General features: G+C 44.0%; 1 protein-coding gene across 13 annotated transcripts in view; it reads left to right on the top strand.

Annotated features, from left to right (window-relative positions):
- The window catches only part of LOC129698962 (abl interactor 2), a 97,786-nt gene extending 83,641 nt beyond the window's left edge, over nt 1–14,145 (top strand). For all 13 annotated transcript variants that reach the window (XM_055638486.1, XM_055638482.1, XM_055638485.1 and 10 more), the window contains 2 exons: nt 7,629–7,808; nt 13,462–14,145. In XM_055638486.1, coding sequence (XP_055494461.1) covers nt 7,629–7,808; nt 13,462–13,637 — 356 coding nt within the window. In that variant the 3' untranslated portion in view covers nt 13,638–14,145. The remainder of the gene's footprint in view (nt 1–7,628; nt 7,809–13,461) is intronic.
- The last annotated feature ends 1,101 nt before the right edge of the window (nt 14,146–15,246 follow it).

Raw genomic sequence — 15,246 nt, 5'->3', positions numbered from 1 at the left:
CAGAAGAGTTGAATAGGTACTTCAGATCTGTCTTCACTAAGGAAGACACAACCAATCTCCCAGATGTACTGGAGGAGAGAGGATCTAAGAGGGGAGCGGAACTGAAAGACATTTTCATTAGGCGAGAAATAGTATTGGGTAGGCTAATGGGACTGAAGGATGATAAATCCCCTGGGCCTGATGGTCTGCATCCCAGGGTCCTCAGGGAGGTGGCTCTAGAAATAGTGGACACATTGGTGATCATTTTCCAATGTTCAATAGATTCAGTATCAGTTCCTGTGGATTGGAGGATACCTAATGTTATCTCACTTTTCAAGAAAGGAGCGAGCGAGAAAACGGGGAATTACAGACCAGTTAGCCTGATTTCGGTGGTGGGAAAGATGCTGGAGTCAATTATTAAAGTGGTAATAATGGAGTATTTGGATAGCAGTAAAAGGATTAATCCAAGTCAACATGGATTTATGAGAGGGAAATCATGCTTGATTAATCTTCTGGAATTTTTTGAGGATGTGACAAGTAAAATGGATGAAAGGGTGCCAGTGGATGTAGTGTATCTAGACTTTCAGAAAGCCTTTGAAAAGGTCCCGCACAGGAGACTGGTGACTAAAATTAGAGCACATGGAATTGGGGGTAGGGTGTTGACATGGATAGAAAATTGGTTGGCAGACCGGAAGCAAAGAGTAGGAGTGAACGGGTCCTTTTCAGAATGGCAGGCAGTGGCGAGTGGAGTGCCGCAAGGCTCGGTGTTGGGGCCGCAACTGTTTATCATATATATTAATGATTTGGAAGAGGGAATTAGGAGCAACACTAGCAAGTTTGCGGATGACACAAAGCTGGGTGGCAGTGTGGACTGTGAAGAGGACGTTAGGAGGTTGCAGGATGACCTGGACAGGTTGAGTGGGCAGATGCAGTATAATATAGATAAATGTGAGGATATCCACTTTGGCGGCAAAAACAAGGGGGGCAGATTATTATCTCAATGGGGTTAGGTTAGGTAAGGGGGAGGTGCAGCGAGACCCGGGTTTCCTTGTACACTGGTCACTGAAAGTCGGCTTACAGGTACAGCAGGCAGTGAAGAAAGCTAATGGAATGTTGGCCTTCATAACAAGAGGATTTCAGTATAGGAGTAAAGAGGTTCTTCTGCAGTTGTACAGGGCTCTGGTGAGACCACATCTGGAGTATTGTGTACAGTTTTGGTCTCCTAATTTGAGGAAGGACATCTTTGTGATTGAGGCAGTGCAGTGTAGGTTCACGAGATTGATCCCTGGGATGGCGGGACTGTCATATGAGGAAAGATTGAAAAGATTAGGCTTGTATTCACTGGAGTTTAGAAGGATGTGGGGTAATCTTATAGAAACATATACAATTATAAAAAGTCTGGACAAGCTAGATGCAGGAAAAATGTTCCCAATGTGGGGCGAATCCAGAACCAGGGGCCACAGTCTTAGAATAAAGGGGAGGTCATTTAAGACTGAGGTGAGGAAAAATCTTTTTCACCCAGAGAGTTGTGAATTTATGGAATTCCCTGCCACAGAGGGCAGTGGAGGCCAAGTCACTGGATGGGTTTAAAAGAGAGTTAGATAGAGCTCTAGGGGTTAGTGGAGTCAAGGGATATGGGGAGAAGGCAGGCACGGGTTATTGATAGGGGACGATCAACCATGATCACAATGAATGGCTTCCTCCTGCACCCATTTTTTATGTTTCTAACTAGCTGCCTGGATAAAGAATTGGCGTCATGGAAGGAAGCAAAGTGTGGTGGTGGTGGTGGAAGGTTGCTTTTTGGACTGGAGACCCCCCCCCCGGGCACCTCTGTCACCCTGGCCGAAGCCAAACATTGCCTGCTCTCCCCGCTGCTTTTCGCCGTCCTCGCTGGCTTGCACTCTCTGAAAATCCCGCGCGTCAACGGCCTGTTGGCCCGCAGGCGCATTAAAAGCGTATGCAGCATCTCGACGGGTGTACGCAGCGTCTTGACAGCGTACGCCCAGCGCGTGGCGTTGCACAATGACGTCAGGCCGCCCCCTCCCTTTGCAACCGCGCGTTGCGGGAACAGATCCAACGGGTCTGCACTTGGTCTAGTTTATTTCTAAAGTAAGTGGGAAGATGGTTATTGAAAGTAACAACTGGATCTTGATCAGCTGGCAAGTGGGCTCAAGAATGGCAGTTAATTGTGACGTGTTGCATTTTGGGAGGTCAAACTAGGGCAGGACTTTCATGGTGAGTGTCATTGAGCTGAGAAATCATGGAATACACAGTTCCCTGAAAGTGGCAGAGAGTGTAGAGATTTATGAGGATGTTACCACAAAGCGTGGGCCTGAGCTAAAGGGAGAGATTGGGCAAGCTGGGACTTTATTCCTTGGTGTGCAGGAGGGTAAAGTGTGATCTTATCAAGGAGTATAAAATCATGAGGGGATTTGATAGGCCGAATGCACCAAAGTTATTTACCCAGGGTAAAAGAATCAATAACGAGAGTACCTAGATTAAAGGTGAGGGAGGCAAGAGTTGAGAGGAACCTGAGGGACAACATTTTCACTTAGAGGATGGTAGATACAGTGCCCTCCATAATGTTTGGGACAAAGAGCCGTCATTTATTTATTTGCCTCTGTACTCCACAATTTGAGATTTGTAATAGAAAAAATCACATTTGGTTTAAGTGCGCTTTGTCAGATTTTAATAAAGGCCATTTTTATACATTTTGGTTTCACCATGTAGAAATTACAGCAGTATTTATACATAGTTCCCCCCATTTCAGGGCACCATAATGCGTGGGACACAGCAATGTAATGTAAATGAAAGTAGTCATGTTTAGTATTTTGTTGCCTATCCTTTGCATGCAATGACTGCTTGAAGTGTGCGATTCATGGACATCACCAGTTGCTGGATGTCTTCTTTGGTGATGCTCTGCCAGGCCTGTATTGCAGCCATCTTTAGCTTATGCTTGTTTTGGGGGCTAGTCCCCTTCAGTTTTCTCTTCAGCATATAAAAGGCATGCCCAATTGGGTTCAGATCGGGTGATTGACTCGGCCACTCAAGAAATGACAATTTTTTAGCTTTGAAAAACTCCTTTGTTGCTTTAGCAGTATGTTTGGGATCATTTCCTTCGCTCCATAGATGCTGCTGCACCCGCTGAGTTTCTCCAGCTTTTTTGTGTACCTGTTTGGGATCATTGTCTTGCTGTAGAATGAACTGCCGGCCAATGAGTTTTGAGGCACTTGTTTGAACTTGAGCAGATATGATGTGTCTATACACTTCAGAATTCATTATGCTATTACCATCAGCAGTTGTATCATCAATGAAGATAAGCGAGCCAGTACCTTCCGCAGCCATACATGCCCAGGCCATAACACCCCCACCACCGTGTTTCACAGATGAGGTAGTATGCTTTGGATCTTGGGCAGTTCCTTCTCTCCTCCATACTTTGCTCTTGCCATCACTCTGATACAAATTAATCTTCATCTGATACAATCTGATACAATTGTCTCATCTGTCCACGAGACCTTTTTCCAGAACTGTTTTTGATCTTTTAAGTACTTGACAAACTGTAACCCGGCCATCCTATTTTTGTGGCTAACCAATGGTTTGCATCGTGCATTGTAGCCTCTGTATTTCTGTTCACAAAGTCTTCTGCAGACAGTGGTCATTGACAAATCCACACCTGACTCCTGAAGAGTGTTTCTGATCTGTCGACAGATGTTTGGGGACTTTTCTTTATCATCAGCAGCTGTGGAGGTCTTCTTTGGCCTGCCAGTCCTTTTGCGATTAGTAAGCTCACCAGTGCTCTCTTTCTTCTTAATGATGTTCCAAACAGTTGATTTTGGTAAACCTGTTTGGCTGATGTCTCTAACAGTTTTATTCTTGTTTCTCAGTCTCATAATGGCTTCTTTGACTTTCATTAGCACAACTTTGGTCCTCATGTTGATAAACAGCAATAACAATTTCCAAAGGTGATGGAAAGACTGGAGGAAAGACCAAAGATCCTATAGCGAGCAAGATCGTCCACTCGACGAAAAAGACATAGTACGGTCATGGGCAGATTCATGGGTAAATTTCGGCCCATTTCCGTAACCGGCTTCCGTCTCCGCCATAGCGGAGCAAAGATACTAGTGTGGAGACAGAAGCCGGTTACAGAAACATCCTCGTAAAAATCAAACATCTTTGGTAAAAATCTCCTCATCTTTTTTCTGCCTCTCTGCCTCACAATAAAAAGCAAAAAGATGCCTATGTTCCTTCCACAGCGTGTGGGACGTATGGCCCGGATCAGCACGTCTGGGACGACAGGGCAAAGTTACGGGGTGGTTTGCAATGTATTTTTATGTGATGTTGGCCCTTGTCTGGGCCTTGTGCCCGAAATAAAGTTTATCATTATATATAAAAATCTGGAAAAATATATATGTGTTATATGATTATATACATCTATATCAGATGCATATATATGTGTGTATGTGTGATATTTCCTACACAACCTAATCAGCTGAATAAAACCATCCTTAAATTATACATTGTTTTTTAATCTAGCTCAAAACAAATTTACATTTAGGTAATCCCACCATTACAGACAGATCTCATTCCATTCTCTGGCTATTGGGAAGACCAGACCCATTTTATTGTTGAAAAGCAATTCCAAAGACACAAAAAAACATGAAGGAACATTCCAAGAGTAAAGCAACTGGAATCTTCATATTGCTATTATTTTACAAATACCGCCTTTGTGAACAGTGTGATTAGATGAATTACAGAGTGCAAGTGTAATACAAAAATCAACTCAAACACAGCACATGAGCCATTTAAAAAGAAAAGCTTTTTAAAAGAAACATTAAAAAATACGATTAACAGAATCATAATATGTTAACATATTAATCTTTAACAAAATTTAACAGAATTATGAATCTTACCCTATATCACACACGCAAACTGTTCCCCCGCAATGCTGATTACACTGCGAGAGGGATATACAAAGTTGGGTCGGGTTACTGAAATGGACAAAGAAATGGCCCACGTTCCGCTCCGTTGCGGACTACACGTCAGCCCATTGCATTTAGCAGGAGTCGAGAGTCAAGTCAAGATTAAGAGTGGACTATCTTGCTCGCTATAGGATCTTTGGGAAAGACTAGGTGTGGAGAGCTTTCTTATATCTGCATTAAGGAGGCATTTAAACACAACTGAGCAATTACAAACACTTATGAAGCCATGTGTCCCACACATTATGGTGCCTTGAAATGGGGGGGTGGGCTATGTATAAACACTGCTATAATTTCTACATGGTGAAACTAAAATGTATAGAAATTGCCTTTAATACAATCTGACAATGTGCACTTTAACCACATGTGTTTTTTTCTATTACAAATCTCAAATTGTGGAGTACAGAGGCAAATAAATAAATGATGGTTCTTTGTCCCAAACATTATGGAGGGCACTGTATATGGAATGAGCTGCCAGACAAGTTAGCTGAGGCAGGTTCAATAACAGCATTCAAAAGACACTTGGACAGGTAATGGATAGGAAAGTTTTAGACGAATATAGCCAAATGTGGGCAAATAGGACTAGCTAAGATAGGGCATTTGACTCCTCTCACTTTCTCCAAGTTAAAGGTGTAGCCTTGAGCACTCACATGTGCTTCAACTATGCCTGCCTATTTGTTGGTTATGTCAAACAGTCCTTGTTTCAAGCGTACACTGGCTCCATCTCCCAACTCTTTCTCCGCAACATCGTTGATTTCATTAACTTCACCACGAACTTCCACCCTACCCTCAAATTCTCCTGGACTATCTCTATCTCTTCCATTTCTTAATCTCTGTCTCCATCACAGGAGACAGACGTGATTGGCATCTACTACAACTCTAACAACTCCCACAGTTATCTGGATTATACTTTCTCCCACTCTGCCTCTTGCAAAGATGCTGTCCCCTCCTCTCCATTCCTTCGTCTCTGCTACAATTGCTCCCAAGATGAGGCTTTCCATTCGAGGACATCCGAGTTTCCTCTTTATGTAGTAAACGTGGTTTCCCCCCCCACTGTCATTGATGGATCCCTCACCCCCTCACCTGTATTTACCGATTATCTGCTGGGTTTTGCCCTGCCACTCATCTCTTCCAGCTTTCCTTCCCTCCTACAATCAGCCCTGATTTGAAACGGCACCTACCCATGTTTTCCAGGGATGCTGCTTGACCCGCTGAGTTACTCCAACAATTTGTGCAATTTTTAGGTGGAACATCTTGGTTGATATGGACATGTTGGGCTCAAAGGCTTGTTTTCATGCAGTACGACTGCAGGTTGATGTTTCAATTCAAGACACAGCGTCAGAATTGAGGCAGGGTCCCGACCCTAAACATTGGCTTACACGTTTTGCTTCTACGACATCTCTTTGATCCACTGAGTTATTCCTGCAGTCTGTTTTCTGTCCTCGGCAAGCCACAGCCGCATTAATTACTGAGCATAGTACACTGTCCCACACACTGCTCCGAATAGGGTTATCTATTAAGTACACACATGGTTGTAAATAAAAGGAACTGGAAGTGCTCTGGTTACACATATACATTAGCATAGCCAAGTGAAATAACCATCTATTGGCTTTAAATTTTATACTCTATTGAACTAGTTTCTGGTAAAATCCATAATTGGATGGATTGAACAAAACTGAAGGGAGGAAAGGAGGAATGCTGACTGCTAGGCGAGGGAGGTGATTAATTTTATTCTCAAGTTTTTTTAATAAACTGAAACCTATTGCCTGAAACAAGGACTGTTTGACATAACCAACAAAAAGACAGGCATAGCTGAGGCGCATGGGGGTGCTCAAGGCTACATCTTTAACTTGGAGAAAGTGAGAAGAGTCAAATGCCCTATCTTAACTGAAATCTATTGTAGACAGTGGGTGAGGATTGTTATTTCCTATCCTTCGAACAGGATGATTGATGGTGTTTACATAGCTCCTTTGCAGCCATCAGTCTGACTTGAAGTTGAATAAAGATCTGGCCATAAAATACCAGCATTAATCTAGCTGAGGTCATTATTCACTGTCATTGCCACGTTGATTTCAGCAGGAAATGTGTGCCCTAGAATTTAGATTAAAAGTAGTGTTTGATCCATTCATTCATTTTTGTCCAGTTAGTTAATGTACTGAAACTGAAGTTAATTCTGGTTCTGAAAAATGACTGGAAGGATACTGCCACTATGTTCTGCGCCTGCAGTGGTTTTACTACTTTGACAATATGTTTTGGACAAGTATTGGATTATTTTTAAGAAGCCTTTTGGCACTCTTTCTGAATGTATTGTCTATGAATATGAACCCCTATGGCTCAGTTTTGGTCATTAATTTCTACAGATTGAATAAATTACACTGTTGAATTTATACCTTTCCTCCCATGCCCTCCAAAAAAATGCCCTGGGACTTATTTGCAGATCCGCGGAGTTCTGCTTAGTGCCGTGGATCAATCTTATTTGTAATAAATAGTTGGAACACATTATCTCGTCACTTATCTTACTTCTGTCTGTTTGAGCTTGCTGTGCACAAATTGGTTGGCATGCTTCCTTAATATTATAATTCAGAAGTACTTATTTAGCTGTGAAGTGATGTCGTGGAAGGACCAAATAACTAACTGTAAGCTCTATCTCTAAACTTAATATCAACATTGTAGTTTCAGATGGCTCCAACCCTCCTCCACCTCCGCCAACTGATAATGTAATATTCGATGAGTCACCTCCGCCACCCCCACCACCAGAGGATTATGAGGAAGAAGAGACGGCTGTTGTGGAGTACAGTGACCCATATGCAGAGGAAGATCCACCCTGGGCACCCAAGAACTATTTAGAGAAAGGTAAATGGATTCTTATGCCAGGTGTCTTTTTAATGTATTGAAATACATTAAATGTTTAAAATTTGTCATCATCACTCCTAACAACATTTAACCTTTGTGTAGGTTGAAAATTCAGGGGACTTTCCATATGATGATAACTTAACGACCCCTGCTAGAAAATGACTGCATGCTTCTGTGCAGCTGATGAAGATCGTACATGTTACATCCAACATTAAATAGCATGCTAATGGTGCTGCTCGCGGTTCTTGTGAGGGAAATACATTTGGTTGAGCTCTTAGCACACTCCTACGTTTTCTTGGACCACCAGCCTCTGATGGGAGTATTGATAGGAGTTGATTCCATTGCAGTAAGGATCCAGAGCACAATGCTGCAAAGCGTCAAGGTGAATATGAATTCACGCACATGTTCCAGAGTGTACTGCTAGCCATTCGACTGTTCTGTGGAGATCTGCCACCTAATTGCATTTTGGAGGTCAGCGCGTTACCCATTCCCTGGCTTGTGCGTTGCAGTGTGAGTCAAGAGCCTGCCAGAGGTCAGATGCCAGTGCTTGAAACCTCCCACTACCAACAGTAGACTCTCAATACCGAGTTTTAAGGTGGAGCTCAGTCATACATGGAACAGTCATAGAACATAGCCACAGTCAAAGTTACAACACCAACTACAATAACAGGCCCTTCACCGCAATGTGCACTGATCATTATGCTAAAGGCACAGGGTCTGTATCCCTCTAATCCCGTCCTGGGACATGTTTCTGTATAAATGCCTGTTAAACATTACACGGAGTAGAAACACGTCAGAGATGGCCGTTTTTTGAATTTTGAATATAAAATTTGAATTTGAATAAATTTTTAATAGCCAAGTATGTATACTTACAAGGAATTTGCCTTGATGCATTGCACGCGAGGATAACAACATGATATACAGCAGACAATTAAAAATAAAAACATAATTTAAATATGTGAAGAATAAAATAAAATACCAGAGCAAAAGGAGGCTACAGATCTTTGGCTGGAGTAGAGCTATTCCTCGTGGAAAAAAGCTGTTTTTATGTCTGGCTGTGGCAGTTTTGACAGTCTGGAGTCGCCTCCCAGAGGGAATTCTCTCTCACACTCACTCTCACACTCGCACCACAAAGAGTTTTAGTATTATTACCAAACCAAGTCTGTTCCCCCAATGTGTGGTTGTGGGGGGGACGGCATGCGGCGTCACACACACTAACTACCTCTATCCCTCCCTTGATATGTGAATATTATTAATTTGCTCCTTTTACCCCATAGCCGCCCTATCCACTGACGCATAGCCCCCAACTTGCAGGCGCGTCTAGAGAGGGGGGGAGAGCAGAGAGAGAATGGGGAGAGACAAAGAGAAAGGGTGAGAGAGATGGGAGGAGAGAGTAGGTGGCCTGGGGGGGGGGGGGGGAGGAGGGTGGGCAGGAGGGAGATGGGGTAGGGGAGAGAGGGGGAAGAGTGTGGAGGGGGAGATGGGGCGGGGCCAGGACGCAGGTGGGCCTGGTTTGGTCGGCATGTGGGCATTGTGACGTCAGCAGCTGGTGAGCCCTGTTTAGATTTTTTAAATTGTTTTGTGATCAATTTTATTCAAAATCTGCGGAAATAATTGACCAAGGAGTGGATTTCTGAACGTGTTAAATCCGTACCGAAAAACATAAATTAAATGGTAAAATCTCTGCATTTTCACGTTTTGCGTCTGGTTTTCGAGGAGATACGTTTCACATGCAAAATAACACACACACATCCACACACAAACATACACACACAGTTTTAATAGATACTAGACCAAGTGCAGACCCGATGGGTCTGTTCCCGCAAGGAAAGGTTGCAAGGGGGGGGGGCCTGACGTCATCGTGCAACGCCACGCGCTAGGCATACGCCGTCAAGACGCTGCGTACGACGTCGAGACGCTGCGTACGCCCACTCAATAGATGCCGCAAATGGGAAGCCCCAGTTCCAAAAGGCAGGAAGCTCCCCTGCCTCTGTGCCTCTCTCTGTGTTTCCCACAGGGAAACCGCTAGCGAAATTGAAAAAATGGCTGAGTTTTTCGGTGTTGTTTTGTCGGACCAAGGAATCAAAGGCCATCACACATCCACACACACACACACACAGTTTTAATAGATACTACACAGTGCAGACCAGATGGGTCTGTTTCCCACTACAGGTTGCAACACACTGACACACACACACACACACACACGCTGCGTACACACACATGGGAACAAAAGGCAGGAATGCTAACTATAGATAAATATGATAGATGTCGCAGATAGAACAATGAAATTCTTACTTGTTGCAGCACAACAGAATATGCAAACATAGCACGCTGTGAACAATATGACGAGGATGCTAGGAGGCTGCAAGGTGACTTGGATAGGTTGGGTGAGTGGGCAAATGCATGGCAGATGCAGTATAATGTGGATAAATGTGAGGTTATCCACTTTGGTGGCAAAAACAGGAAAATAGACTATTATCTGAATGGTGACCGATTAGGAAAAGGGGAGATGCAACAAGACCTGGGTGTCATGGCACACCTGTCATTGAAAGTAGGAATGCAGGTGCAGCAGGCAGTGAAGAAAGCAAATGGTATGTTAGCATTCATAGCAAAAGGATTTGAGTATAAGAGCAGGGAGGTTCTACTGCAGTTGTACAGGGTCATGGTGAGACCACAACTGGAGTATTGCGTACAGTTTTGGTCTCCTAATCTGAGGAAAGGCATTCTTGCCATAGAGGGAGTACAGAGAAGGTTCACCAGACTGATTACTGGGATGGCAGGACTTTCATGTGTGAAGAAAGAAAACTGGATAGACTTGGCTTGTCTTTTAAACTGAGATGAGAAAATCATTTTTTACACAGAGAATGGTGAATCTGTGGAATTCTCTGCCACCGAAGGTAGTTGAGGCCTGTTCATTGGCTATGTTTAAGAGGGAGTTAGATGTGGCCCTTGTGGCTAAAGGGATCAGGGGGTATGGAGAGAAGGCAGGGATGGGATACTGAGTTGGATGATCAGCCATTATCGTATTGAATGGCGGTGCAGGCTCGAAGGGCCGAATGGCCTACTCCTGCACCTATTTTCTATGTTTGTCCACTTTTTTCATTGATTGAGGAGGGGATCTTAGGTGAAACTTACAAAATTCTTACAGAACGATAGGGGTTGGACAGGCTAGATGCCTTTTAGGAAGATTAGCTCCGAAAACCGATGTTGGAGAGGTCCGTTTGGCGCCAAACTAGGGGTCACAGTAGCGGCTTTAAGGATAAACATCTGTAAATCATTGCTTAAATGTTAGTTTAGGACTGAGAAGGGGAAAATCAATTCTTTTTTACACAGAGAGTGGTGAATCTGTGGAGCGCTGTGGCCGTTGGCCGGCGGTTGTCTGCCTACCCCGAAGGTAGTTGACGGCCCGGCCGGACGTCCCAGTTCATTGGCTATGTTTAAAAGGGAGTTAGATGTGGCCCTTGTGGCTAAAGGGATCAGGGGGTATGGAGAGAAGGCAGGGATGGGATACTGAGTTGGATGATCAGCCATTATCGTATTGAATGGCGGTGCGCACGGCGACCCGAAGGGCCGCGACGCCGCCTACTCCTGCACCTATTTTCTATGTTTTGTCCACTTTTTCATTGGCCCTGACCACAGGCGAGGTTTAGACCAGTAGGTTTTAGTTTTCACACCCCTGCCATAAAATCCCTCCAAGGTAACTGACTAACATTTATGCAATGATATCCGGGAGGAGCAGCTGCTCCACTTTTGGGCGCTACCTACCTAATCTACGCTAAAAACATTCTGAAATCCGAAAAGTCCGATATCCGACATGTCTGGTCCCATTGCTTTCGGATAAAAGGTTGTGCACCTGTATAACAATGATCGAGTGTTCGCTCCCCTCTGTTGGGGCAGGTAACGTGATGTATTTTGGAAGCTCTTGGCTGAGGTTAGCCTTGTTAAAATCCCCATAACAATGACCATGGAGTCCGAGAAGTCCCTCTCTACTCATTACCTGGTCAGCGAGTTGCGTTTGCTCCTCACGTACGCATTGGGGGGGGGGGGGGGGGGGGGGGGGGGGGGAGTGTAAACTCCAGCGAGCATAAAAGAGGTAAATTCCCTCGGAGAATAAAAGGGTTTGCAATTTATAAAAAAATATTCCAGGTTAGGAGAACAGGAATTAGACAACACTGATATCGCTGCACCAGCCCTGCTTTGAATCGAAGCATATTCCACAGCCTCTTGATTTACCCGCTGCCTCCACCTCATGGTCCACACTGTGTGGTTGAAAGCCAGTCAGTTTCAGCGCATTGTCCGGGGTCGACTCACACAGTCAGGTCTCGGTGAAGCACAGGGCAGCGGCTCGAGAGAAGTTCCTGTTTGTTTGGCACAGGAGTTTCAGTTCGTCCACTTTGTTGTTGAGAGAACGTAGATATGCAAGGAATATGCTTAGGAGCGTTGTGCGTAATCTTTGTCGCCTGGGTCGGGCATAATCCTCATCACCGGAGTTGGGCGAGTGCTCCAGAACACTCCTCCGCCTCGAACTTGAACACAGCCACAGCCCCGCCGACAAGTATGTCCAAATAATCCAGCGAGTGAGAGAAATCCGGAACGATGTTTGGAGGTACCGAATATCTGACGTTAATGAGTACATGTCTCATCAAAGTAGACACAAAATGCTGGAGTAACTCAGCAGATGAGGCAGCATCCCTGGAGAGACGTTTCGAGTTGAGACCCTTCTTCAGACACGAAACGTCTCCCATTCCTTCTCTCCAGAGATGCTGCCTATCCTGTTGAGTTACTCTAGCATTTTGCGTCTATCTTCGATAGTTCTTTCTTACACACTCTCTCATGAAAGTGATCTTTGTGGGATTTTCACAGATTATACAAATGAACAAATACAGACAAAACAGCAAGGAGCAATACATCTTCACATCACACATGCTGTTGTATGCATACAGCCTGAAGGGCTTTTTTGTTTTATTTATTTGGTATTTTTGTTTATTTTTTCATTTAAATGTTTACAATACATTTATTTTTACCTTTTTGTTCTTCCATTTCAATAATAAAATCTTCCTGTTTATCAGAGACATTTAAAGATGGTTAAAAGAGCTTTTGAGAGCATGTGTTGCAGATATTAAAGCAAATAATTCTCTCGGTTCAAAGTTAGGCAAAGGTCAGTGTTTAGCAGAATGAATGCAAGCAATGTTGCATCATGTTGCATTACAGTGAATGCATGTGTGCGATTCCAAGCCCTTTCACACACTGTTTTTTGCCTTTGTTACTATGGGTTGAATGTCGTAACCAAATAAACACAGATAGTACACATCTCTCCCAAATGTTTATATGATAGATTTTTCTGATCCCAAACTACTGGTTCCACATCAAAGTTTACAGTCAACAAGTAGAGATGTTGTTCATGTTTCTAATCATTGCAGAATCCAGGTTCTTGGTCCAAAAGACCAGACTACAATGCCAGCTGATTCAACTCATTCAACAGTGGGAATGGCACCTGACATCCTCGTGTCAAGTGAAGCCTTGTTGTCACCGTCTCATAGCTGTTTATGTAGAATATTCATAAGGAACCTGGTTTCCAAAATAATAATTTTACGTATTGTGGGTCAGCGTGCCTGGGACGTTGTTGATATTTCTTCTTGTTTGTTCACAGTGGTTGCTATCTACGACTATTCAAAAGACAAAGAGGATGAATTGTCTTTCCAAGAGGGTGCCATCATTTATGTGCTGAAGAAAAATGATGATGGCTGGTACGAAGGAGTGATGAATGGAGTGACTGGTCTGTTCCCTGGCAATTACGTGGAATCCATCATGCACTATGCAGAGTGAGGTGCTAAAGGCTGCCTCCCGCAGATACCACCTTCTTGCTGGTGTACCCTCGCACTCTGACTTCCTATAATGCTCGGACATGCACAAGCTGAAAATGAAGGATTCAAGTATACGACATACACAATATATACATTATTGAGCCAGGATGGAGCAAAGTGGCAATGTCTCTTGAGAAGTGCTTATTCTCATATAAGCACTGGTGACTGTTGTGAAACAAGCTTTCTGCACACACTTGCACACAACCAAGCACGCGCACACACATGTACATTTCATGCTGTCACTCCTACTCCTAAACACACACTTTTGTGCGCTCTCCCCCGATCATGTGCTCTTTCCCACTCTTCCTTGCTTTTGTGCTCTCTCTTCCCTTCTCAGGCACTGTCTCCCATTCTCGCTCTTTCTCTGCTTTCACATGTGCTCTCTCCTCCACTCCCGCACGACTCTCTCCACACTTTGCCCTCGCTCCCCCTCGTCCCGTTGCATTCTCTCACCCCCCCCCCCCCCCCTCGCCCCCTTCTCTCGACCCCTTGCACTCGCTCTCTCCGGTGCTCACTCTCTGTCTCCTCCTCCTCCCCCCCCCCCCCCCCCCCCTGCTCGATCCCCTCTCTCGCGCTCGCTCCACCCCCTAGCGTTCGCGCTCACTCCCACCCCCTCGTGCTCGTCCTCTGTCCACACACTGTCATAATATCACCCACTTAATCATGCAATACAGTCATAACTGGTGTTAAGGGTTGACCGATACCACCATTACTACAGGGCAAGTACCTTTGCAGATAATGGCCCGAACAAGCTGAATCTATGGTACTGCAGGATTATCAATTTAGCTATTTTCTTTCCCATTTTGTAAGGACACTCTCAAAATAGCAATCCAGCAAGGCTCAACAAAAGCACGAATTGGAAGCAGTTATATCTATGTTAGTACTCATTTATGCAGCAGCCTTACAGAATGTGCTGGTCATGTCTTGGTCCTTGCTTCACCTGGCAGTGTGGGAATGACATTTCATTAAAGCCTGTATCTAAGAAGCAGATGCAAGGACAATTCTGATTTATGCCCTTGCAAATTGGAAAGGTTAAGAGGTGAAAGCCTCTTGGGTGAGATAATCTAAGTAGACTGCATAACAGTCACTGCATAACAGTCACATACAGTGGTGTAGTTAAGACTGGTCGATCACTAGAAAGCACTCAGATATTATTGATGGGAACAGAGCTATTGCTGTATAACACTATGGTACATAACTGAATGTTGTCCAACAAGAGTTTCATGATAGAATACAGTACTAATGGTGTTAAGCAATATAGAAATTTCAGGAGTATGACGAATGGCAAGCATATTACACAGTATTATAGTATTTAAGTTTAATAATTTCTCCAATTGTATAGTGGTCAAGTATGTTTAAGAATGTTGGAAGCAGCAGATTCAAAATATTTTGGTTGTTTCCTCACCTCTTCCCATAATTTGTTGAACAATATTCTTGATCCTAATTGATCACAGATTAAATACATTTGATGAAGATTAATCAACGAATGCTTGAGATTTTAAGTTGTTCTGGTATGACTTTTAGACATTACAAATCTGGACCAGGGGAATGGCGGGTGGAAGTGGGAAGAG

Source organism: Leucoraja erinacea, chromosome 7 (genome assembly GCF_028641065.1).
Source record: "Leucoraja erinacea ecotype New England chromosome 7, Leri_hhj_1, whole genome shotgun sequence".
NCBI classification, from domain to species: Eukaryota; Metazoa; Chordata; class Chondrichthyes; order Rajiformes; family Rajidae; genus Leucoraja; species Leucoraja erinaceus.
The sequence above is the reverse complement of the archived record's forward strand: the minus strand, read 5'-3'. Positions and strand labels throughout refer to the sequence as shown.